This window comes from Lepus europaeus, chromosome 5, assembly GCF_033115175.1.
Source record: "Lepus europaeus isolate LE1 chromosome 5, mLepTim1.pri, whole genome shotgun sequence".
Taxonomy (NCBI): domain Eukaryota; kingdom Metazoa; phylum Chordata; class Mammalia; order Lagomorpha; family Leporidae; genus Lepus; species Lepus europaeus.
The window spans coordinates 24,205,708-24,231,718 of record NC_084831.1 but is presented as its reverse complement, the minus strand read 5'-3'; the positions used below and the strand labels follow the sequence as shown (position 1 = coordinate 24,231,718).

General features: G+C 47.8%; 1 protein-coding gene across 1 annotated transcript in view; it reads right to left on the bottom strand.

The window, feature by feature from the left end:
• The window catches only part of KHDRBS1 (KH RNA binding domain containing, signal transduction associated 1), a 30,288-nt gene extending 13,975 nt beyond the window's left edge, over positions 1-16,313 (bottom strand). The window contains exon 1 of the mRNA XM_062190847.1: positions 15,819-16,313. Coding sequence (XP_062046831.1) covers positions 15,819-16,200 — 382 coding nt within the window. The 5' untranslated portion in view covers positions 16,201-16,313. The remainder of the gene's footprint in view (positions 1-15,818) is intronic.
• Between the last annotated feature and the right edge of the window lie 9,698 nt (positions 16,314-26,011).

Genomic DNA, 26,011 nt, shown 5'->3' with positions numbered 1-26,011 from the left:
TTCAAAGTTCAGAGTTTTGAACTAAAAGTTTCTGTTTATTAAAATCCTAATTTCAGCTATTATCCTTAGCATAAACTCTGGCTTTTTACCTCTTTCTCTGCCTCTGCCTTTCTGTAACTCTTTCAAGTAAAATAAATAAATCTTTAAAAACGAAAACAAACAAAAAACCCCCTCTGGCTTCCTGACATTAAAGTTGCCAATCAAGGGGCAGTATTATGATATAGTGGGTAAAGGTGCCACCGGTAACTCCAGCATCCTATATGGGCACTGGGTTCATGTCCTGGCTGCTCCACTTCAATCCAGCTCCCTGCTAATGGCCTTGAAAAAGCAGTGGAAGATGGCCCAAGTATTTGGGCCCCTGCCACCCATGTGACAGACCCAGAAGCAGCTCCTGGTTTCAACCTGGCTGTTGCGGCCATGTGGGGAATGAGCCAGCAGATGAAAGATCTCTAACTCTGTCAAATAAATACATAATCCTTTTTTAAGGCTGCTCATCAACTGTAAACATGTTTTTGATACAACCTAGAGTTTTCTACTGCCTTCCTAGGCCATAGCACAGAGCTGGATCAGAAAGGGAGCAGCTGGGACTTGAACTGGTGCCCATATGGGATGCCAGCATTGAGGGGGTAGCTTTACCCACTATGCCACAGCACCAACCAAGGCTTTTTTTTTTCCTTCCAAATTATTTAATGGCTGGTGTTGTGGCATGGTGGGTTATGCTGCAGCTTGTAAGGCTAGCATCAAGTATTGGTTGTTCTGTTTCTGATCCAGCTTCCTGCCAATGTGCCTGGGAAGACTGTGGATGATGGCCTCTGCCACATACGTGGCAGACTAGGATGGAGTTCCTGGCTGCTGGTTTTGGCCTGGCCTAGACCTGGATGTTGTACCTATTTGGGGAGTGAATTGGAGGAGGGAAGACCTCCCTCCGCCCCACATCTTCTCTCTGATGCTTTTGCCTTTCAAATAAATAAATACAACTTTATAAAACGTATTTATTTTGAGAGACAGAGACAAGGAGCTAGTGCTACCATCTGCTGGTTCACTTTCCAAATGCCTGCAACAGTTGGCAATGGGCAGGGCAGAAGCCAGGAATTCAACCCAGGTCTCCTATGTGGGTGGCAGGGACCCAACTACTTGAGCCATCATTGCTGCCCCCAACTCTGGGGGTCCGCAAAAGCAGGAGGCAGGTTTCTAAGCCATGCACTCCAGATCCGAGACATAAGCAACCTAACCTGTGTTTTAACCACTAGGCCAAAGGCTGGTGCCAAATAGTAAATATATATTTTTATGAAGATTTATTTACTTATTTGAAAGACAGAGTTAACAGAAAGAGAAAGAGATCTTCTGTCTACTGATTCACTCTCCAAATGGCTACAATAGCCAGATCTGGGTTGGGCTGAAGCCAGGACCCAGGAACTCCATCTGGGTCTTCCACGTGGACGGCAGGAGCCCAAACACTTGGGTCATCTGCTGCCTTCCCAGGCACATTAGCACAGAACTGGATGGAGAGCAAGGAAGCTAGGACTTGAACTGCTGCACCAAAATGCTGCACCCTAAATATAAGTTTTTTTAAGGTTTATTTGAAAGGCAGAGTTAGAGAGGCAGAGGGAGAGGGGGAGAGGCAGAGGGAAAAAGGGGAGAAGAGGAGAGGGAGGGGAAGAGGAGGAGAGGAGGAGAGAGGGGCAGAGGGGGAGAGGGGGAAAGAGGGAGCGGTATCTTCCATCCGCTGGCTCACTCCCCAAAGGGCTGCAATGGCCAGAGCTGGGCCGATTCAAAGCCAGAAAACAGGAGCCTCTTCCAGGTCTCCCACGTGGGTGAAGGGGCCCAAGGACTTGGACCACCTTCCAGTGCTTCCCCATGTGCATCAGTAGGGAGCTGGATAGGAAGCGAAGCAGCCAGGACTTGAACCAGTGCCCATATGGGATGGTGGCACTGCAAGCAGTGGCCTTACCTGCTATGCCAGAGCGCTGGCCCCAACTATAAGTATTCTTTTTTTTTTTTTTTTTGACAGGTAGAGTGGACAGTGAGAGAGAGAGACGGAGAGAAAGGTCTTCCTTTGCCACTGGTTCACCCTCCAATGGCCGCTGCAGCAGGCACACCGCACTGATCCAAAGCCAGGAGCCAGGTGCTTCTCCTGGTCTCCCATGGGGTGCAGGGCCCAAGTACTTGGGCCATCCTCTACTGTACTCCCGGGCCACAGCAGAGAGCTGGACAGGAAGAGGAGCGACCGGGACAGAATCCAGCACCGCGACCTGTACTAGAACCCGGGGTACTGGCGCATAAATATTCTTAACTACAGTGTTCATTATACTCCTGTTTTACTGCTTGGAACAGAAAACAAATTTGACCGTACAACTAACAGGCTAAATGCTTTATTCACCTCCCTATTTGTTTACTGTTTTACTGGTGGTAGATTTTGATTTCCACCCCTTCCCACCTACTGCTAATATTAATTTTTCCTGGTTACTCTTTTTGAGCCTACCACATCTGACTCTACAGCTTTGTGAATTCTTAAGAATAAAAGACTAGGTACTCAATCCTTAAGAATGTCCTGTAGGAACACAGACACCACAATGCTGATCTGAAAACATCACTGAGGAGCTTGTGAGAATGTGGGACAAATTACCTGTGTCTCATTTAAGCCCTTCTCTGCTTTTTAATTTTCATCCAGTTAGGCCCTTCAGTTGTATTTTATACTACTTTCCAGGAATCTTACTTGATTAGTACAATATGTCTGTTAATGAACTGTACTCCTATTGGAAGAAATGCTGCAAAACTGAACATAGTTCAATTATATGAAATGTAATGTACCCTATGAACTTAAGACCCTAGTATAACATGGATCCTTCCACTGTAATTTGAACTAGTCATACTTCATTATAATCTCTTTGCTGGGGCCAGGTCCTGATGTAGCGGGTTAAGCCACAACTTGTGATACTGTCATCCAATATATATCAGAGTAACAGTTCAAGTCCTAGCAGCTCTGCTTCTGATCCACCTTCTTACTAACACATCTGGGAAAGCAGTAGAAGAGGGTCCCTACCACCCATGTGGGAAACCAGGATGGAATTCTAGGCTCCTTGGCTTCCGTCTGGTTATTGTAGTCACTTGAGGAGTAAAACAAAGATGGAAGATCTCTCTAATCTTTATTTTATTCTTATTTTTAAAAAGATTTATTTAGGGGGCCGGTGCCGTGGCTTAACAGGCTAATCCTCCACCTTACGGTGCCGGCACACCAGGTTCTAGTCCCGGTTGGGGTGCCGGATTCTATCCCGGTTGCCCCTCTTCCTGGCCAGCTCTCTGCTATGGCCCGGGAAGGCAGTAGAGGATGGCCCAATTCCTTGGGCTCTGCATCCGCATGGGAGACCAGGAGAAGCACCTGGCTCCTGGCTTCGGATCAGCGAGATGCGCCGGCCGCAGCGGCCATTGGAGGGTGAACCAACGGCAAAAAGGAAGACCTTTCTCTCTGTCTCTCTCACTATCCACTCTGCCTGTCAAAAATAAACAAATAAAATTAAAAAAAAAAAAAAGATTTATTTAGGGGCAAGTACTGTGGCACAGCGGGTAAAGTTGTCACCTGCAGTGCCGGCATCCCATATGGGCACCAGTTCAAGTCCCAGCTGCTCCACTTCCGATCCAGCTCTCTGCTGTGGCCTGGGAAAGGAGAAGATGGTCCAAGTCCTTGGCCCCTGCACCCAAGTGGGAGACCTGGAGGAAGCTCCCGGCTCCAGATAGGCACAGTTCAGGCTGTTGTGGTCAACTGGGGAGTGAACCAGCAGATGGAGGACCTCTCTCTCTCTCTCTGCCTCTCCTTCTCTCTCTGTAAATCTTTGAAATAATATAAATAAATCTTTTTAAAAAATAATAGACTTATTTATTTGAAAGGCAGTGTTAGAGAGAGAGAGACAGACAAGACAGACAGACACAGGAAGAGATACAGAGATCTTCCAAATGTCTGCAACAGCCTGGGCTAGGCCAGGCCAAAGCCAGGAGCTTCACCTCAGTCTCCCACATGGGTGCAGGGGCTCAAGCATGTGGGCCATCTTCCACTTCTTTCCCAGAAACATTAGCAGGGAGCTGGATCAGAAGTAGAGCAGCTGGGACTTGAACTGGTGCCCGTATGGGATGCCAGCATCACAGGCGGTAGCTTAACCTGTTACACCACAATGCAGGCCCCTCTCTCTTATCTTTAAAAACACACACGAGAATCCCTTTGCCAATTATTTCCCAATTTTTAAAAGAATACAAAGGCATTTTTTAGAAAGATTTGGTTAAAGGGCAAAATGACAGATTATCTTTCATCTGCTGGTTTACTCTATTCCCCAAATAGCCTCAACAGCTGGGGCTGGCCCAAGCTGAAGCCAGGAGCTTGGAATATCATCCTGGTCTCCCAGGTGGGTGGCAGGGGTCGAAACACTTGCATCATGATCTGCTGCTTTCCCAGGAGCATTAGCAGGGAGGTGGATAGGAAGCAGAGCAATGGGACTCGAACCAGGGCTCCAATGTTAAGATGCCAGTGTCACAAGCAATGGTTTAACCTGCTGTGCCACAACACAGTCCCCAAAACCATTTTTAGAAAATTCAAAGAATGATTATTGCAACAAAACATAATTTAAAAAGAAAAAAAAGAAATCCAAGGGGTTTAGCCTAGAAAGCAAAAGACTAAGTAATTCGATCCTTTGAGAAATTATATTCCACACTTGGAGGTGGAGCAACCAGTTACTATTCAATGCCTACTATTTAATAATACTGCGAAAATATTACCTCATCTATCCCCCCAAAAAACTCAGTGAAGTAGCTGGTCCTATCCTCGTTTTAAAACCAAGGAAACTGAAATTCAGAGAGGTTGGATAAGTAATGGTTTGTAGGTCACAAAGCTGAAGTACCAGAATGAAGATTAATACCCAGCTTCCTCCTGCTCAACACGTTACGGAAACTTTAAGCAGAGTTTATAAAATTTTGGGTAAGTACAATGCATACCGTCAGACACCGTCAAGTAACCTAAAGACAACAAAGGTGCTTTATGGGGACCTCAGAGGTTGGGCTGTCTGACGATCTTTCTTTCCTCCTAGGCCTCACTTCCCTTAGCTACAGCTGGCTGTAATAGCAAGAAAAAATTTTTTTAAAATTTCCTAAAAATGTCTTACCCTCAGGAAAAAGTACTTTCTAGACTATGTTTTTGAAACCAACTCCTGTAAGTGATCTGTCTGGGTCTCTGGAGACCCTGGATGTCCCAAAGGCCAAAGAAAAGCTGAGGTGTAAACAAGAGAGATGACCGATTTGTTTCCTGGCTGGACTTACAGTAACCTCTTATCCAGTGCCTTCTCTGTCAAGAGTTTTGCATTTATCTCATTTCATCTTTATAATTAGTATTATCCTCATTTAACAGGTGAAATCTGTGCTTAGGAAAGTTACATAGCTTTTGCAAGATCACAAAATTAACTATTGATGGAGCAGACACTTAAATGCAAGTCACTCCTTACATCAGCCAGAGTTAACTCCAATTAACCATATGGTATTTCTTTCACTTTTACTATAACTCAATCACATTTAATCATTCTCTCCCACCCCCGAGGTGTTGTCACAACCAGAATACAATCTCCCAAAGATGGGGACTGTTTCTTAATATATCTCAGACGAAAGAACACAAGTTTTGAAGCTAGACAAAATGGCTTTGATTTCCAGCTCTGCTACATGCTTTGTGTGAGCTCACATTTTAAAAAAAAGAGAATAATAAAAATTGGGGGGAGGGCGGAGTGGGGATGCTGACAGATTTAATGTACACAAAAATGTTAACACCAGAAGTTGAAAAAAATTATATATAAACTTCATCAAATGGGCTGGCTTAACTAAAAACTGATTACTTCTATTATTTCATTAACTGAATATTTGGTAAAGGCTGCATAAAGAACAAGATAATGAATTTTTTGACTAAGGCATCCAGAGATAGTATTGCTAGGGCAAGATTCAGAGCACACGTGTTCCAAAAGATCAGGGGTCATACCTCTTCTATATTTCCAACAAATCCGCTAAACAAGTATCTGCAATACTTGGTACGATGCTCAATACACACAAGAATCTACAAATGGTTGCTGAATCAGTGTGCAGCATTAACACCGCCAACGTCCCTTAACAACTCAGGATTACATCACTCTCTACTTGAAAATTCTCTACCTTACAATTTTTCTGTTGGTACAATCTTTTGGAATCACAAGTCCAGTAAAATTGCTCTTTGTGCAAGGAAAAAAAAATATTTTTATCAAGTTACTTACTATTTCAAGAAAGACTACTAAAGGGGCTGGCACTGTGGTGTGGCGGGTAAGGCCGCTGCCTGCAGTGCCAGCATCCCATATGAGCACCGGTTCAAGTCCTGGCTGCTCCACTTCTGATCCTGCTCTCTGCTATGGCCTGGGAAAGCAGTAGAAGATGGCCCAAGTCCTTGGGCCCTTGCACCCACATGGGAGACCCAGAAGAAGCTCCTGGCTCCTGGCTCCTGGCTCTGGATCAGCCTAGCTCTGACCACTGCAGTCATTTGGGGAGTTTACTAGCGGATTGAAGATCTCTGTAATTCTGCCTCTCAAATAAATAAATCTTAAAAAGAAAACAAAACACAATGCTCCCAGAAGCCTGAGTATGGCCCTTTCATAGATGCTCAATTTTCATCTTTCAGGATAGTATGGTATACTGGTTATAGCTTCTCAAATTCTTTCTTTAAAGCATTAATTTAGAGGTTGGGGTTCTCTCTCTCTTTTAAATATTTATTTGAAAGAATTACACAGAGCGAGAAGGAGAGGCAGAGAGGTCTCCTCATCTGCTGCTTTACTCCCCAAATGACTACAATGGCCAGAGCTGCACTGATCTGAAGCCAGGAGCCAGGAGCTTCTTCCAGGTCTCCCACACGGGTGCAGGGGCCCATGGACTTGGGCCATCTTCTACTGCTTTCCCAGGCCATAGCTGAGAGCAGACTTCAATTGGCTCCCATATGGGATGCTGGCACTGCAGGTGGCAGCTTTACCTGTTAAGCCATAGCACCGGCCCAGGGGCTCTCTTCCTGGCGTTGTGGAGCAGCTGGTTAAACTGACGCTTGTGTTGCCCCCATCTCATCTGGGCACTGATTCAAGACCCTGCTACTATACTTGCAATCCAGTTTCTTGCTAATGCGCCTGGGAAAGCAGACGATGGCCCAAGCGTTTGGGCCCCTGCCACCTATGTGGGAGACCTGGAAGAAGCTCCTAGCTCCTGTCTTTGGCTTGCTCCTCTTCCAGTCCAGCTCTCTGCTGTGGCCCGGGAAGGCAGTGGAGGATGGCCCAAATGCTTGGGCGCCTGCACCCATGTGGGAGACCAGGAGGAAGCACCTGGCTCCTGGCTTTGGATCAGCGCAGTGCGCTGGCCGTAGAAGCCATCTGGGGGGTGAACCAACGGAAGGAAGACTTTTCTCTCTAACTCTGCCCGTCAAAATAAATAAATAAAAATTTCTAAATTTCAAATATGCTGTTATAAGAAACAGGCTGGCACTGCAGTACAGTGGGTTAAGATGATGCCTGTGACACCTGCATTCCATACAAGTGCTTGCTTGAGTCCTGGCTGCTATACTTCCAATCCAGTTCCCTGCTCATGTGCCTGGGAAAGTAATGGAAGACAGTCCAAGTGCTTGGGTACCTGCACCCATGTGAAAGACCTGGATGGAGTTGCAGGCTCCTGTCTTTTGTCTGATCCAGTCCCAGCTGTTGTGGCCCTTTGGGGAGTGAACCAGCAGACAAAACCTCGCTCATTTGTTTGCTAACTCTGCCTTTCAAATAACTAAATCTTAAAAACAAAACAAAATCAGAGTGATCATATGCATCTTTCACCTAGTCTATAAGACTACTTTGTAGATCTATAATACATTATCATAAACCAGAAATTAACACTAATAGAACCCACTGACTTTATTCAGATTTCACCAGTTCTACATGCACTCATTCGTTTAGCTCTCCATAATTTAATCAGTCAGGTGCCCGCTGCCAATAGTTAAGACACTCAATAGTTTCATCAAAGGATCCCTCAAGATACCGCCCATTTATAGCCACAGTCACCCTCTTCCTCACCACTTAATATGTTCTCCATCACCATTATTTTGTTTTCTCAAGCATGCTTTACTAATGGGATTACACAGTCACAACATTTTTAATTTTTCTAAAAATTTATCCAAAAGGCACAACAAGAGAGACACACAAAAAGAGATCGTCCATCTACACTCCAAGTGCCCATGGCAGCTGGGGCCCCAGGACACGCAACAGCTGGAGTTGGGGCCGGGCCAGGCAAAACCCAGGAGGTAAAAAAAAAAATCCAAGTGTCCTACTTGGGCAGCAGGAATCCAAGGACTAAGCCATCACCTCCACATCACAGGGTGCGAATTGGCAGGAAGCAGACATCAGAAGCAGAGCTGGGACGCGAACACAAGCACTTTGATGATGTAGAATTCCTGGCGGCATCTTAATCACTGCGCCAAACCGCTGCCCCCATAACCTTTTGTGGTTTTGTTGTTGTTGTTGTTGACAGGCAGAGTTAGACAGTGAGATTGAAAGAGAGAGAGAAAGGTCTTTCTGCCATTGGTTCACCCCTCAATGGCCGACGTGCCCGGCGCACTGCGGCCGATGCACCGCACTGATCCGAAGCCAGGAGCCAGGTGCTTCTCCTGGTCTCCCATGTGGGTGCAGGGCCCAAGCACTTGGGCAATCCTCCACTGCACTCCTGGGACACAGCAGAGAGCTGGACTGGAAGAGGAGCAACTGGGACAGAATCCGGTGCCCTGACCAGGACTAGAACCCAGGTGCCGGCGCCGCAGGTGGAGGATTAGCCTAGGGAGCCGCGGTGCCAGCCTGTATTTTTTTTTTTTTTCCACTCAATAAAATTTGCTTTGAGATCTAAGTCATTGCAGTCACTGAGAGTCCATTTCTTTTTATTGCAAAGCAGTTTTTTGTTTTTTTTTTTTTTTTTGACAGGCAGAGTGGATAGTGAGAGAGACAGACAGAGAGAAAGGTCTTCCTTTTTGCCGTTGGTTCACCCTCCAATGGCTGCTGCAGATGGCGTATCGTGCTGATCCGAAGCCAGGAGCCAGGTGCTTCTCCTGGTCTCCCATGGGGTGCAGGGCCCAAGCACTTGGGCCATCCTCCACTGCCTTCCCGGGCCATAGCAGAGAGCTGGCCTGGAAGAGGGGCAACCGGGTAGAGTCCGGCGCCCCAACCGGGACTAGAACTCGGTGTGCTGGCGCCGCAAGGCGGAGGATTAGCCTGTTAAGCCACGGCGCCGGCCAAAGCAGTATTTCTTAATATGAATGAACTACACTTTATTCATCTACTGGAGGTATTTGGTTTTACTTGGTTTCCAATTTGAGCTAACATGAGTAAAACTGCTGTCAACATCCACAAACACTACAGGTTTTATGTGAACCCGAGTTTTCATTTCTTGAAACAATCACCCAAGGGTGCAATTGCTGACTATATGGTGAACACATTGAGTTTTGACTAAAAAAACTGCTTTATCACAGATACAAGTATGCTTAATAATATTTTGTTTAATCTTGCTAGTGTTGTTTTATAAAAATAGTATCATATTGTATGTAGTCTTATGGGACTTTTTCCTTAAAGATTTTATTTGAAAGGCAGTTAGAGGCCGGTGCCGCGGCTCAATAGGCTAATCCTCCGTCTGTGGTGCTGGCACACCAGGTTCTAGTCCCGGTCGGGGCACCGGATTCTGTCCCGGTTGCCCCTCTTCCAGGCCAGCTCTCTGCTGTGGCCCAGGAGTGCAGTGGAGGATGGCCCAAGTGCTTGGGCCCTGCACCCGCATGGGAGACCAGGAAAAGCACCTGGCTCCTGGCTTCGGATCAGTGCAGTGTGCCAGCCACAGCGCACTGGCCGCAGTAGCATTGGAGGGTGAACCAACGGCAAAGGAAGACCTTTCTCTCTCTCTCTCACTGTCCACTCTGCCTGTCAAAAAAAAAAAAAAAAAAAAAAGGAAAGAAAGGCAGTTAGAGATTTCTTCCATCTACCAGTTCACTCCCTAAATGTGAACTCTCAGTTCACAAAGGTCCGGGCTGGGCCAAGCTGAAGCTGATCTCCTACATGGGTGCAGGGACCCAAGTACTTGGGTTGTCTTCTGCTGCTTTCGTTGGAGCTGGATAGGAAGTAGAGCAGACGGGTTCAACCTGCCGTTCCATGCCGTGCCACAATGCCGGCCCCTGCACACTTTTTCACACAACATTAGATCGCCAAGATTTTGTCATGTTGTCACATGCAATTATAGTTCATCAGCCTCTGTTGTTGTATAAATATTTTACTTTGTAAATCTACCATGTTATTTGGTATGATTGCATTATTTTGTGAACAAGGCGCTTCACTTTTTGAATGAGCAGTTGACATGCATAAGTTTCTTTGGGCACATTCCTAGGAACACTGCTGTTGAGTTGTAAGGAATTTTAGTGTTCAGCTTTCAGATAAATGCCAAACTATTATTATCTAAGTGGCTGTTACTAATTCACACGTGTATCAGCAATGCTTAAGAATTCCTTCTGCTGGCGCCGCGGCTCAATAATAGGCTAATCCTCTGCCTGCGGCGCCGGCACCCCAGGTTCTAGTCCCGGTTGGGGCGCCGGATTCTGTTCCGGTTGCTCCTCTTCCAGTCCAGCTCTCTGCTATGGCCCGGGAAGGCAGTGGAGGATGGCCCAAGTGCTTGGGCCCTGCACCCGCATGGGAGACCAGGCTCCTGGCTTCAAATCAGTGCGGTGCGCTGGCCGCAGCGGCCATTGGAGGGTGAACCAACGGCAAAAGGAAGACCTTTCTCTCTCTCTCTCACTGTCCACTCTGTCCAAAAAATAATAATAATAATAATTCCTTCTAATTCACATTCTCTCAAGCCCTACATCTTTTCTGACTTAATTTCTGTCAGCATACCGTGTCTGCATTATTTTTCTGTCTCTAAAAAAAGTTATGCATTTATCTTCATTTAGCTATTTTATATTCTTTTAGCTATTTTATATTCTACTAGGTAAGTTGAAAAAGTAAATCCAATTGCAATTAAGTTGGAAAATGCAAAAATACCCAACAGGTCACCTAAGGAGTACCGTCCTCTTTAACTCTCAGCCAACATCTTCCCAACCCACCCACCCAGGACATGGCATATTTCTCTTTCTATTCAGATCTTCCTCTATGACCTTTGGTTAAAATTTTATGTTGGGGGGCTGGCATTGTGGCACAGCAGGTAAAGCAGCTTCCTGCAATGCCAGCATCCCATGAGTGCTGGTTCATGTCCCAGCTGCTCCAATTCCAATCCAGCTCCCTGCTAATGGCCTTGGAAAAGCAGAAGATGGCCCAAGTGCTTGAGCCCCTGCTATCCTTATGGGAGACCTGGAAGATGATCCTGGCTCCTGGCTTTGGCTTGGTCCAACCATTGCCGTTGTGGCCATTTGGGGAGTGGACTAGTAGATCTCTCACTCTCTCTCCAATTTTCAAATAAATAAAATCTTTTAAAAATTTTTATATTAGTTGACAAGTGATCACATAATCCTCATTTCTAATAGTGATAAAAATTCCTTCTACTCTTTAGAATGGCCAAAAGAATAAAGATAATGATACAAAGTGAGTAGCACATGCTCTACAAAAGTTTTTTCTTTTTGCTTATGTTTACTCACACATATTTTGAATTGATTTTGATTGCTTATCTCCAGCTATTTTATATTATTCTAAGAGTGAGACCATTTGCCAATTTGTTTCCAGCTGGCTATTGCTTTTACATCACAAATTTAATTATTTATACAACCTCACCTTGTAATCAGCTACAGCACTAACTGCTTTCCTAGGTAAACAGCCCTGCGATTGTGGCAAATAGAGATAAATGTTGCCTCTTTCTTCCCTAATAGTTGTTATTAATTGGCCTAAAAATTCCTTTTCGATTCCACCTTCCTTTTTTTTTTTTTTTTTTTTTTGACAGGCAGAGTGGATAGTGAGAGAGAGAGACAGAGAGAAAGGTCTTCCTTTTTGCCAATGGTTCACCCTCCAATGGCCACTGCGGCCGGCGCATCGTGCTGATCCGAAGCCAGGAGCCAGGTGCTTCTCCTGGTCTCCCATGCGGGTGCAGGGCCCAAGCACTTGGGCCATCCTCCACTGCCTTCCCGGGCCATAGCAGAGAGCTAGCCTGGAAGAGGGGCAACCGGGATAGAATCCGGCGCCCTGACCGGGACTAGAACCCGGTGTGCCGGCGCCGCAAGGCGGAGGATTAGCCTGTTAAGCCACGGTGCCGACCAGTCAGTTTTAATCACAGCTTTTGCCTGTCCTTAGAATGAACCGTGACAGTCTTGATATAGTTCTATAAAATATCATAAATTAAGTAATTAACTATCTGTAAGTTTCAACAGACTGCACGATGTTCTCCACTGTAAGCTTCTCTGAAGGACAGGTTTTGGAGTAGCCCATCAAGATGTTCTAGGCACTGTTTACTTATTCCTGAGTCATTTACACTTTTATTTTCCTAATCGTAGAAAGCAGAAAATGAACACTGACATACATATCAGCATTTTATGTTTATTATGTAAATGCTAACATAAATAGTAAGGTAATTTATATTTCTTTCAGAAAATTAGCATGGGTGGTTGGTTGAGTTCTTGCATGTCTACAAATACATTTAATTGTCATCACAGCTGAATACCAATCTGGCTAGGACAGAAGTCAATATTCAAAATCTACATTCCTCAGAATTGTGTCAATATTTTTTCACCACACAAGGTGAATATTCATTATTCGTTCGGGAAGCATTAATAAGAAGCCACTCTGGGCAGCACTCTCCAAGGTCCAGGAGGTGAGAGTGGTGAAAGCAGCTCACAGAACATCCCTGCCCTGGCGGAGCTGACCTTCCAGCCACGAAGGAGCCAGGTGATCAGCAGACCACAAAGCCATTAATTAAACATATGGTGCACCAGATGCTGTTAAGTACAAAATAAAGTAAACCTGGGAGAGGGTTGGGGAGCTGTGAGTGGTGCAAACGAGTGGTCTGATTGGCAGGGCACCTTTTCAGGAATGGGCAGAGGTGCCTGGACTATCACAGTTCCAAATGCTAGGCTCTGTGCTAGGTTTTCTTCTGTATTTGGCCTCAACTGTCACTGTCCTGTCAGCACTCTGATACTTTCCGTAAGATTTTTTTATATTTTCTCCAATGAAAGCTTACAACTTGTAGCAGGCATTACAGTGTGGAGGAGGGGAAAAGGGTTAGGTGTGTGGTTTCATACTTAGACTGACTTTAAATCCTGGTTATGTGGCTTATTAATTGTTACCTTAACCAAATTATTTATATCTGTAAAAGTGAGTACAATTTCTGGGGCTAGCGCCATGGCGTACTAGGTTAATCCTTTGCCTGCGGCGCCAGCATCCCATATGGGCACTGGGTTCTAGTCCCGGTTGCTCCTCTTCCAGTTTGGCTCTCTGCTGTGGCCTGGGAAGGCAGTGGAGAATGGCCCAAGTGCTTGGGTCCTGCACCCATAAGGGAGACCAGCAGGAGGCTCCTGGCTCCTGGCTCCAGGTCGGTGTAGCTCCAGCTGTTTCAGCCATTTTGGAGAGTGAACCAACGGAAGGAAGACCTTTCTCTCTGTCTCACTGTCTATAAACTCTACATGTCAAATAAATTAAAAACAAAAAACAAAAACAAAAAACTTCTAGCGTTGTCATGAATATGTAAAGTGCTCTAATCCAGGGCCTGACACAACATTAGCTCTGTTTTTCTAATATATGTCCTCAGGGATTAAACACTATTCTTTCTTCTCAGTCTCATTTCCTTATGATTGGTTGACTTCACTGTAATCTCTTCTCTAGAAATACCTTAAAAACCATACCCAACAAACATTAAGACTTTTCTATGCTAAGAAGTATCCACACAACCCAATTTTGTTCTCAATATTTCCATCCTCTTTCTCCAATTTAATACATTAGGTTAAAAAAAAAGGCATTAAAAAAGCCCAAGTTTTAAAAAAAATAAGGAGCAGTGAGAGAATGAAAAATATAAATAACCTTTAAGGATCAATGATTTTTAATGGTTATCCTAAGAAACTATCTTTTAAAAGATGAACATCACGCTGGGCAATGGAGATAGTCAGAAGGGCAAAATATATCTTATGTTCTCATACCTTGTTCATTACCATGGATTCACAACCAGAAAAAAACTGTGGTGACAGCTTCTTCTAGCTAATGATTACAGATCAAAAGAAACTGCTAGTGATTTTACAGATCATTTAATCCTCCAAACTTACCATCCACTTTACAAATGAGGTTACTGAGGTTCAGAAACTTTCCCCAGAGCAGGTAGCTAATTAAGGGCCAGCGCCGGGAACCCAAGTCAACACCTTTAGGCTCTGAAGCGTACTTTATTCTCCTGCATTTAATGTGTACTGCCTGAAGATTTGAGAAAATTAAAAATCCGACTGCTAAACCAAACTTTACCAATCAGTCTGACATTCCTGAGTTTGCATGTGTATACTTTCAAACACCTGGAGTTTGCTATGTCCAGCACAGTACCAAAAAACATGTTTAAAGATAAAAAGCAATCCTTGCTCTCAAAGAATCTGTCAGAAGAACACAGGAAAAGTAGAATGTGGTTATACAGGACAGCACAGAACTGTTTAAGCAAATTATCGAAATTTTCTAATTGTTTATTGCGTTTAAAAAAAAAAAAAAAACCCTTACCAGTGCTGGGAGAGAGAACAAAGGGAAGGAAATGAGATTTTCATAATGAACTGTCAATGAACTGTCCCTTGTATCAATCTTGTCAATGGCTCCGACTACTCATTCAGTGTCGAAGGCCGTGAATTGTTACTCTACCATTTAGGTATAATAAATATTTCTTTGAAAAACATTTTAACTATAAGAAAAGGTCAAAAAGAGGCTGCAGTGAGAAATCAGAGCGATGAGGGAGGGGGTCAGGGCTGCCGAGGAAAGCTCCCGTCCGTCCGCGGAGAACAAAGACTGCCATTCCCATCTATCTCGCCACGGAAGCACGAATGAACACAAAAGGCCAAGTCTTCCAGGTGCAGGCACCGAGCAACCTCTCTCCACGGTCCGCCACGGCGGTGGGGCCCGTCCTGGGAGCTCCCCTGCGGCCCTTACCGCCTCCCAGCATCTCACTTCACTGTCCCCAGGGCTGCTTCCCCGCTTCTTGAATGGCGGTTGAAAGCACGTTGTAAAATAAAACGGCGACAACCTTCCGGCTCTGCACAATCCTCATTTCACCTGCCCGATTCGGACATCCGATTCGGAAAACCTCAAGCTCCGACTCCCACGAGTCGCTGTGCCTCGGCGCAACTCCAGCTCCCGTGACGGCCAAGTCCGGCCGGGCCCGCGAGCCGCCCGCGCGCTGGACAGGGCCCTCCGGCCTCCCACGATCCCCGCCGGCTCGGGCTGCCTGCACCGCCGACACCCACGGCCGAGGCGCTCACCGCCACCCCGCCACCCAGCAGCCTTCCCCTCGCGGGGGAAGCGGGGAGATACGGGCTCGTTTCTGGAAGAATCGGAGCACTCGGAGCGCGGGGCAGCTGCGAGAGGAGGGAGGGGGAGGGTCGGGAAGGGGGCGGGGAGCTCGGCGCTCGGAGATCGCCAAGTCGCTTTCGGGCGCCCGCAGCAACCCTGCGCCGGGGTGGGGAGGCGGGCTTCAGGCCCCCGAAGACGAGGGCCAGAGGGGGAGCTCCCGACCGCCACGGCCCCGAGGGGCTGGGATGCCAGAGGAACAAAGCCGCTGCCAACCTCCCCCCGCCCCCCGCCCCGGTGGTCCAGCGACCCCGAGGGACCCCGAGGCCCGCTCACCTGCCGTCAACAGCTGCATGGCGTGAGTGAAGGACGGGTCGAGCGAGTCCTTCTCGGCCATGAGTTCGGGCAGGTACTTGTTCTCCGGCTCCATCTTGACCGAGGCCGTGGCTGACGGGGGCAGCAGCGGGGTCGGCGCCGGACCACCCACCGTCGCGTCGGGACCCGTGGCCGAGGGCGGCAGCAGTGGCGGCGGCTGCGTGGCGGGCGAGGCCCGGGCGCCCCCCCGGGGCCCCCCTCCGCCTCCCCGGGACCGGTGAGGCAGCGGCGGTTGCCGAGACGGCGTCTGACGCACCGAGGGGTGGGCACCCGAGGGGTCCATGGAGCCACTGCGGCCCGAGGACCGGGTCATGCGCGCGGCGGGGTCGTCCCGGCGCTGCATCGCGGAGGATGTGCGATCAAGCGATCGAGGAGACCGACGCGGCAGCGGCCGAGGCCCGAGCGGCGGTTGGCGGCGGCGGTGGTAGAGCGGCAGCAACAGCGACCGAAGCCGACCCGAGCGACCCAGCCAGAGAGAGCACCGGAAATGAGGCAGCGCGCGTGCGCACCAAACCCCGGCACCGCCCTTGGGTTTCTCCGCGAAGAACAAAGTCCCCCAGTCGGGCCACGGCGCCTGCGCACTGCCGCGGTGCCCGAACCGGAGGCCTCCCCCTCTCCTCTTTTCCCTCGGAGCCCGCCAGGCCAGAGCTTGGCGCGCGTGCGCGGACGGCCGCGGGCTCCGTTCGTTTTCTCTCCCACGTGACTCGGCGCTAGCGGGACACGTGTCTCCTCCCCCTTCGGGCCGGGTGCGCGGAGGGGGCGGGGGCTGTGGAATGTCTTTGTCTGAGCGCGGGCCGGCGGCGAGCGTGGGGCGGAGGTGGGGGGGGAGACCTGTCCTCGTGGGCCACGCCCCCTCCAACGGCCGAGCCGCGGAGCCGGGCGTGGAGACATGAAGGGCTGGCTGCGTGGGGCACGCGGGGTGCGTGGTGGCGCTGGGGAGGCCGGCCGACCGGAGACCGGAGGACTTGAGCTGAGAGGGCGGAGGCCTGAGCGCAGCCGGGACCCCAGTGCCGTCCCGAGGTTTCCCGCACCATGGCTTCTGACACGCCAGCCGTCCGAGTCGCCGCCCGCTTCCCGCTGGCGGTGGTTATTTCGCGGAGTGAGCAGGCCGGGTCTGGGGCGGCCGTGCTGAGGCCAGGGCCTTGGGCAGCGGGGCTCCGGCTCGAGGCCGGCCCGGGTCTGGGAGCCCAGGTCTCTACTCCTGTCAAACGCCTGGCGCGTCTCTAACGTCCCCTTCCGGCCGCAGGTGTTTTTTTTTTCCACCCATTCAGAGCACTCCTTCCATCCCTTTTCCTTCCGGATCCGTTCCCTAAATGAGCTCGCGACTTTCAAAAGCGTCTCTGGAAACTGCCTGCTGGGTGCTTGGAAACGTGATTTCTGGATTTGAAGCTCAGACCCCTTTAATGAGGGAACATAAAGGCGTGGCTACGTTTTTTACTCAAATGAGAACAAAACGCTAATATCCATAAATTACACAGTACAAAACATATAAAAAATTTTTGTACAGGTTATGGGTTATATAAGTAAAAATACATGAGGGTATGTCAAAAAGTTCATGGGAACAAATTTGGTGCAAAACAATTTTGAGATCCTTGTGTAGATTCTTTATAATGTTGCATTTTTTAAAGACTTTTTTCATGGATTTCAAAATTTTTTGTACCTACCCAAATACATTTTACTTCCATTTTTCCTTCAACTTTTTAAACTACCGTGGTGATGGTGGTGGAGCATGTGTGTTGTGTGTCTGGTATAGTAGTTTAGATTGAGGTCACATAAATGACCCTTGTCCTTGAATACTCAGGTAGATTAAAGTCAAGTTGGAAGAAAATATTGTGTTGCTATTGCTGTAGCATACAGCACTTTAACAAAATCAGCATAATTGCAACATAACATTTCTAAGAATTTCATACAATTTTTGGAACAATATCAATAACATCTGATAAATATAAGTTAAAGAAGGCTTCACAGCAATATTTGGCCATTCTTCCCATGTAATTTAACATATCCCATAAACCTAAATTCTCTTTTAGAATGTGACATGGGCTTGTGCCGCGGCTCAACAGGCTAATCCTCCACCTTGCGGCGCCGGCACACCGGGTTCTAGTCCCGGTCGGGGCGCCGGATTCTGTCCTGGTTGCCCCTCTTCCAGGCCAGCTCTCTGCTGTGGCCAGGGAGTGCAGTGGAGGATGGCCCAAGTGCTTGGGCCCTGCACCCTCATGGGAGACCAGGATAAGTACCTGGCTCCTGCCTTCAGATCAGCGTGGTGCACCGGCCGCAGCGGCCATTGGAGGGTGAACCAACGGCAAAGGAGGACCTTTCTCTCTCTTTCTCTCTCTCTCACTGTCCACTCTGCCTGTAAAAAAAAAAAAAAAAAAAATGTGAGACATGTCCTTTGAAGTTTTCCAGGAGCCCAACTAGAAAATTCACAAGTTAAGAGGAGGTCACAAAGGCTTAATTTAGAATTTGTTGTGGGGAAGTTTATAAAAAAGAAGGGGGGGGGGGGGACGAGGCAAGCATTCAGTGCAGCGGTGAAAGCCCGACTTTGGGATGGCTGCATCTCATGTCAGAGTGCCTGGCTTTGAATACGGGTGTATCCTGTATTGGTGTATCCCGGAAGGCGCCAGGTGATGGCTCAAGTAATTGGATCCCTGCCACCACCACCTACCTGGGAGACCAGGATTGAGTTCCTGGTTCCTGGCTTTGGCCTGGCCCAGCCCTGGCTGTTGTGGACATTTGGGGAGTGAACCAGCAGATGGAATATATGTCTTTGTCTCTGCCTTTCAAATAAAATTAATTTTTAAAAAGTCAAAGGTTTAAAACATTTCATCAAGATGGGATCACAGGACACACTTAAAAGACTTCAAAAAGCAAATGCAGAAGACTACATAGGAGTCAACAAAAACTTGGCTTTTTAATATTGAGAAGATTTATTTTTCTTAAGTAATAAAGAACCCATAAAAGAAAGCAGAAAGTACAAGAAATTATCTTGATAAAACATAAACTCAAGGGAGAGTGTTTGACCTAATGGTTTTGCACCGGTTGGGATGCCCCCAGCCCATGCTGTGCTACCTAAGTCCAGCTGCCTGCTGGGAAACAACAGGTGATGGCTTGGTAGTTGAGTCTACTGGTCTACATGGGGAACCTGGATGGAGTTTCCCGGGTCCTGGCTTCAGCTTGGCTCAGCCCCTGCTATTTTGATCATTTTGGGAGTGTACCAGTGGATGGGAGATTCTCTCTCTCTCTCTCTCACTCTCTCATTCTGCCTTTCAAACAAAGTTATTTATTTATTTATTTATTTATTTTATTTTTGACAGGCAGAGTGGAGACAGAGAGAAAGGTCTTCCTTTTTGCCGTTGGTTCACCCTCCAATGGCCACCACGGCTGGTGCGCTGCGGCCGGCGCACCGCGCTGATCCAAAGCCAGGAGCCAGGTGCTTCTCCTGGTCTCCCATGGGGTGCAGGGCCCAAGCACTTGGGCCATCCTCCACTGCACTCCCTGGCCACAGCAGAGAGCTGGCCTGGAAGAGGGGCAACCGGGATAGGATTGGTGCCCCGACTGGGACTAGAACCCGGTGTGCTGGCGCCGCAAGGCGGAGGATTAGCCTACTGAGCCGCGGCGCCGGCCTCAAACAAAGTTTTAAAATGCACACACACTCAATTATTTTTTCCTAAGTTAATTACCTAAAAGGTAAAACTTTTATTTCCTATTAAGAGCAAATCGGCACTCCATTGTAAACCTTGGTGCCTTAACAGAGAAACTAAATTCTAGTTTTGCATCAGTGTACTTTTGATATGAAAAACCCAATTTTTTTTTTTTTTTGACAGAGTGGACAGTGAGAGAGAGACAGAGAGAAAGGTCTTCCTTTTTGCCCTTGGTTCACCCTCCAACAGCCGCTGCGGCCGGTGCACCACGCTGATCTGAAGGCAGGAGCCAGGTGCTTCTCCTGGTCTCCCATGGGGTGCAGGGCCCAAGCACTTGGGCCATCCTCCACTGCACTCCCTGGCCACAGCAGAGAGCTGGCCTGGAAGAGGGGCAACTGGGATAGAATCCGGCGCCCCGACCGGGACTAGAACCCGGTGTGCCAGCGCCGCAGGTGGAGGATTAGCCTATGGAGCTGCAGCGCTGGCGAAAAACCCAATTTTTAGAAAGACTTAGAATTCCCTTCTAATTTTAGCCAGCCTCATCACACATAACATTCACAAGATTCTACAGACATTCTACAACTTCTTATCCATTCAGGTTTTGTCCTATACTTTTCCTTTTTCTCGTTTTGGAACCAGCCATTCTACTTCAGAACAAAAATTACTCCTTTTTTCCCTGGGGGGAGAAAAAAACTTCCATACCTCATAACAAAAACATCTCTTACTTTCCTTGAATAAAGAGCTGCTTATTGCTTTCTTTTTATTTAAACAGATTTATTTATTTACTTGAAAGTCAGAATTACGCACAGGAGAGAGAGCGAAAGAGAGAGGTCTTCCATCTGCTGGTTCACTTCCCAGATGGTCAGAACGCTAATCTGAAGCCAGAAGCCAGGAGCTTCTTCCAGGTCTCCCACGCAAGTGCGGGGGCCCAAGGACTTGGGCCATCTTCTGCTGCTTTCCCAGGCCATAGCAGAGAGACGGATCGGAAATGAAGCAACTGAGACTCGAACCGGCGCTCATGTGGGATGCCAGCACTGCAGACGGTGGCTTTACCCGCTATGCCACAGTGCCAGCCACGCTTATTGTTTTCTATTTTAATTACCATATAGTTACTAGATTTTGAATTTTTACTAACCTTCACTTCTGGTGCAACCTAGGATGTAAAGACTTTTGGACTGTCTTATATCATCATTTTGTAGATGACTACTACTTTATAATTTTCAGAAACATGTTTCCTCATGAGAATTTTTTAAAATATATTCAGCTTCTCCATGCCATGTAAAAACAAGATGACAAATGATTAAAGCTTATATTCAGCAATTAATGTTTTAGTGTTTTAATTTACATAGATATGACTCAGACATTTCATAAGTGCATACTACTTAATGTAACATAACTTCAGGATTTCAAGTTACTGATGCTATGAGAAGTCCACTGATTAAGTTTAATCCCTATATGCACCTAAATTACTCATTCCTAATAATTTTGCTTGAATTGTTCACTAAGCAAAGCTAACCCAAAATATGTTGCCTTGGTATGTTGATTACCAGTAGGTAAGCAAGGCAAGGCTTCCTGAATCCCCCTAATCTGTCCAAAGACAGAATCTTCAAAAGAGATGCAATTGTTATCATTCCTCTCGCCAGGGAGTTCCAGAAACCAGGCCAGATCAGCTTTGTCACCAGCCCAGGAGACTTCACCACACCTAGACACACTCTATCACATGATAAACTCTCATTCCTTCTTTAAATAAATAAATAAATAAATGTATATTTGAAAAGTAGAATTACACAAAGAGGGGGAGACAGAGATCTTCCTTCTGCTGGTTCACTCTCTGAATGGGCACAATGGCCAGGTCTGGGCCAGGCCAAAGTCAGGGGCCATGTACTCTGTCTGGGTCTTCCACATGAGTGGCAGGGGCCCAAGTACTTGGGCCATTTTCTGCTGCTTTCCCAGGTGCATTAGCAGGGAACTGGATCGGAAGCAGAGCAGCTGGGACTGGAACTGACACTCTGCTGTGGGATACCAGCACTGCAAGTGTGGCCTAGCCCGCTCATCACAATGCCAGTCCCTGTTTATTGAGTTGGTTATTAGTGGCATGCTCTCTAGTAGTTTCGCCGTGCCCAGCACATGCCAACCAGTGCAGTGGTTGTGGCCCCGCACTGAGGTCTCCTTGATCGATGCAGCCAATGCTTTCCCTTATGCTCTGTCACAGCACACACTGACCCTGGATTTGAAAGACAAAAAGGCTGAGGGCTTAATGTGAAAGGGGTGCAGTCTGACCTCAGTGGAGCAGAGATGTAGACACACTGGGGTTCCATGGGGAAGAGAGGGGGCTGCCAAAGGGGCTGGGGCGCCTCTCCTGTGCTCCTCAGGGGCTCTCGGGAGCAACAACTATCCTCGGGACCCCTTGTTGGTCGCCAGAACTGTAGAAAGACAGAATTAGAACACATTTAGTTTAAAGATCTCAATTGACTTTTTTTTTTTTTTTAAAGATTTTATTTGTTTACTTGAAGGAGTTACAGAGAGGCAGATTCAAAGGCAGAGAGAGAGAGAGAGAGACAGAGAGACAGAGAGACACAGAGAGAGAGGTCTTCTATCTACTGGTTCACTCCCCAGATGGCTGCAATGGCCAGAGCTACGCCTATCCGAAGCCAGGAGCCAGGAGCCAGGGATTAGACCGGGTCTCCTGCACGGGTGCAAAGGCGCAAGGACTTGGGCCATCTTCTACTGCTTCCCCAGGCCATAGCAGAGAGCTGAATTGGAAAGTGGTGCAGCTGGGACTCGAACCAGCACTCACATGGGATGTGGGCACTGCAGGCAGTGGCTTTACCTGTTACACCACAGTGCCGGCCTGCAATTGACTTGTATTTGTGATTCTAGAACCAAGCAACACCTTACTTCATAAACAGAATGAGTTTTGCCCCCCAAAAATTTTTTTTTATTTACAGGTAGTTATAGACAGTGAGAGAGAGAGAGACAGAGAGAGAAAGGTCTTCCTTCGCTTGATTCACTCCCCAAATGGCCACCGATCCAAAGCCAGGAGCCAGGTGCTTCCTCCTGGTCTCCCATGCAGGGGCCTAAGCACTTGGGCCATCTCCTCCTGGGCACAGCAGAGAGCTGGACTGGAAGAGGAGCAACCAGGACTAGATCCCGATGCTCATATCCTCCGCCTGCAGCGCCGGATTAACCAAGTGAGCCACGGCGCTGGCCCAAAAGAATGTTTTTTAATCATTATGATCAAGAATGGGGTATGACGGTTGCCAAAAGAGAAGTGAAATTAAATGCTACTGGCGTTCAAAGCAGAGGACAGATTTTGGCTGAGGGAGTGCGAGTTCCTGGCTAAGGGAAGTGTGAATAAGTGGGCAGAGGCAGGAATGTGAGAGATGCGTCTGGAAATGTCAGAAATGCAGTTTGGGCCCGTGAAGGACTAGGTAGGGGTTGAGAGAGCAGCTGCCTGAGGAAGTGAGGGGTCCGGGAAGATTTATGGCTCCCTTGCAGCTCATTTCTGCTGCCGTCCTTGACAGCTTGGCTTGGATGGCGCTGTTACAAATGGCTGAAGTGTCCTTGCTTGGTAATGAGATGCCCAGACAGAGGTACCTTGAGTGGAGGCGAATAAAACTTTGATAAAGACGTGTCCCAGAAGGAGATGGTAGTGGTATCTGTGGGTTTTCCAGATGAGAATCAATAGTCATTTCGATGATGTATCAACAAATCATGCCGTATATCTTACAAACATACCATTTTTAGAGGCTCGTGTTTGGTGCAGCGGGTTAAGCTGCCCCTTGTGACACCTGCAACCCATGTCAGAGCATGAGTTCTGGTCCTGGCTGCTCTGTTTCCAATCCAGTTCCCTGCTGACATGCTGAGAAAGAAACAGAAGATGGCCCAAGTGCTTGGGCCCCTGCGATCCACCTGGGAGATCCGGATGGAGTTCCAGGCTTCTGTCGTCAGCCTGGTCCAGGCCTGGCTGTTATGGCCATTTGGGAAATGAACCAGTGGATGGAAGGTTGATCTCTCTCCCTCTCTCTCTCCTTTCTCTCCTTGTCCCTCTCCCTCTTTCTCTGTCACCCTGCCTTTCAAATAAATAACTATATATTTATATAGGTGCACAATTTTTTTAAAACCCACTAAAAAATTCTTTTCAGGTGGCTGTCAGCCCTTTATTTGTTTCCTCTGAAACAGGGGTGGGAGGAGGGGAGTATGAGCTTTTCTTGGTGAGAACCCAAGAGTTGCTGAGGCTGCCAAGTACCCACCACATAAGCTGTACGGCTGCCTTCCACTCAGAGGCCCTCCCTGGAGGCAGGGCAGGGTAACTTCCGCCCTGCAAGCTCAGAGGTCTGGAGCTCCTTTTGTGTTGACCACAGTATGGTGCCCCAGGTTCGCCTGATGGGTAAACAGCCTCGTGGAAAGGCATTCGAACTCAGCAGTGCCGTATCCTCACTGTGTGTCATTGGGAAAACCACAGCCTCTCGGAACCTTGTTTCCTCTTCTGTACAGAGGGGATGACGATAGCTACCTTGCAGGCTTGTCAGGGACATCACCAAATACCAGTGTAAGCCTCCTAACAATAGGGCCTATAAGCAGAAGTGACCAGTACTATTTTTAAAAGTTTATTTATTTATTATTTATTTGATAGGTAGAGTTACAGACAGAGGGGTCTTCCATTCTCTGGTTCACTCCCCAAAGCGCCACAACAGCTGGAGCTGAGCTGATCTGAAGCCAAGAGCCAGGAGCTTCTTCCAGGTCTCCCACGTGGGTGCAGAGGCCCAAGCCCTTGGGCCATCTTCTTCTGCTCTCCTAGGCCATAGCAGAGAGCTGGATTGGAAGAGGAGCAGCCGGGACTCGAACCAGTGCCCATATGGGATGCCAGTGCTGCGGGTGGAGGCTTAGCCCACTACACTGCAGCGCCGGTGCCATGATCTTTACTGTTATGTCCTGTAGTATTTAATGAAGATTTTGGGGTGCTTTATTTTGGCTGTGAGTCTGAAAGACCTGCTCTCTGATATGTATCTATCTATCCGGCTATAGCTAGAGTTTGTTTTGGATGGGGAAAGTTCCAAAAAGATAATTTCTTCTACCCCATTTCCTTCCTTATTCCAGTTTCTGTGGTGTGGGATTAAGGAAGGAAACAGGGTAGCAGCGAGAGAAAGCAGAGTCATTCCAACGGGGTCAGTCCCGGCCTCCCACCTGCTGGGCGATTGAGCACATTACTTAATCTAGCTCCTAGATAAAGTGGTGGTGGTAACTATAGCTACCTCAGGGCTGTTGGAGTTAAGAGATGCTGGGGTGGGCAATTAGTAGGTACTTGATAAGCCACCAGTGTTATTACCACACACAGGTCTTGGGTACCTTACTGCAGACTTTCAGTTTCATGTGAGGCCCTAACAGGAGAAGCTGGGAGAACTGAAGTTTGCCTGCAGCTGCCTGACCGAGGTGAGCTCCATGGGACAGGGGATCTGTAGCCACTGTCCACCCCCGTTGATCGAAGCTGTTTCCCAGGAGGGAAAGGGGCCCAGCCCTGGGAATGGGAGTTTCTTTTCCAAGGGTGTAGTTAGTTCATCTAGTTAGCCTGAAATATGTATCTGATACCAAATGTAAGAATACTTAAAGGTTCATTGAAAAATGGAATTAAAAGATAAATTAATTTTGGTGTAAAAATTTTAAAAATCCATGCAGTTTTTTTTATAATATGCATTTTCTTTCTTTTTTTTTTTTTTAAGATTTATTTATTTGAGAGGCAGGGTTACAGACAGAGAGGGAGAGACAGAGAGAGAGGTCTTCTACCTGCTAGTTCACTCCCTAAATGGCCACAATAGCTGTAGCTGGGCTGATCTGAAGCCAGGAGCCAGGAGCTGCTTCCAGGTCTTCCACATGGATTCAGGGACCCAAGCACTTGGGCCATCTTACACTGCTTTCCCAGGCCATTGCAGAAAGCTGGATTGGAAGAGGAGCAGCCAGCACCCATATGGGATGCTGGCACCACAGGAGGAGGCTTAACCCACTATGCAGCAGTGCTGGCCCTCAAAAAATGCATTTTCTATCAATTTTTTTTAGCCAAGTGAGCTGTGGCGCCGGCCGCTTATCAAATTTTTTAAAGATTTATTTGAGAGTCATAGCTACACAGAGAGGGGGTTGGGAAGAGAGAGAGACAGATACAGAGAGAGAGAGAGAGAGAGATCTTCCATCTGATGGCTCACCCCCCAAATGGCCACAACAACCAGAGCTGGACCAGGCTGAAGCCAGGAGCCAGGAACTTCTGGGTCTGCCACGTGGGTGCAGGGGCCTAAGGACTTGGGCCATATTCCACTGCTTTCCCAGGCACATTAGCAGGGAACTGGATCAGAAGAGGAGCAGCTGGGACTCAAACCTGCACCCATATGGGATGGTGGCATTGCAGACTGTGGCTTAACCCACTACACCACAGTGCGGGCCCTTCTATCAACTCTTTGAAGACCCTTTCTGAATAAGAGAGTCTCTACTCTCAAGGAGCTCACTGTTAACTGAAGGAGCCAA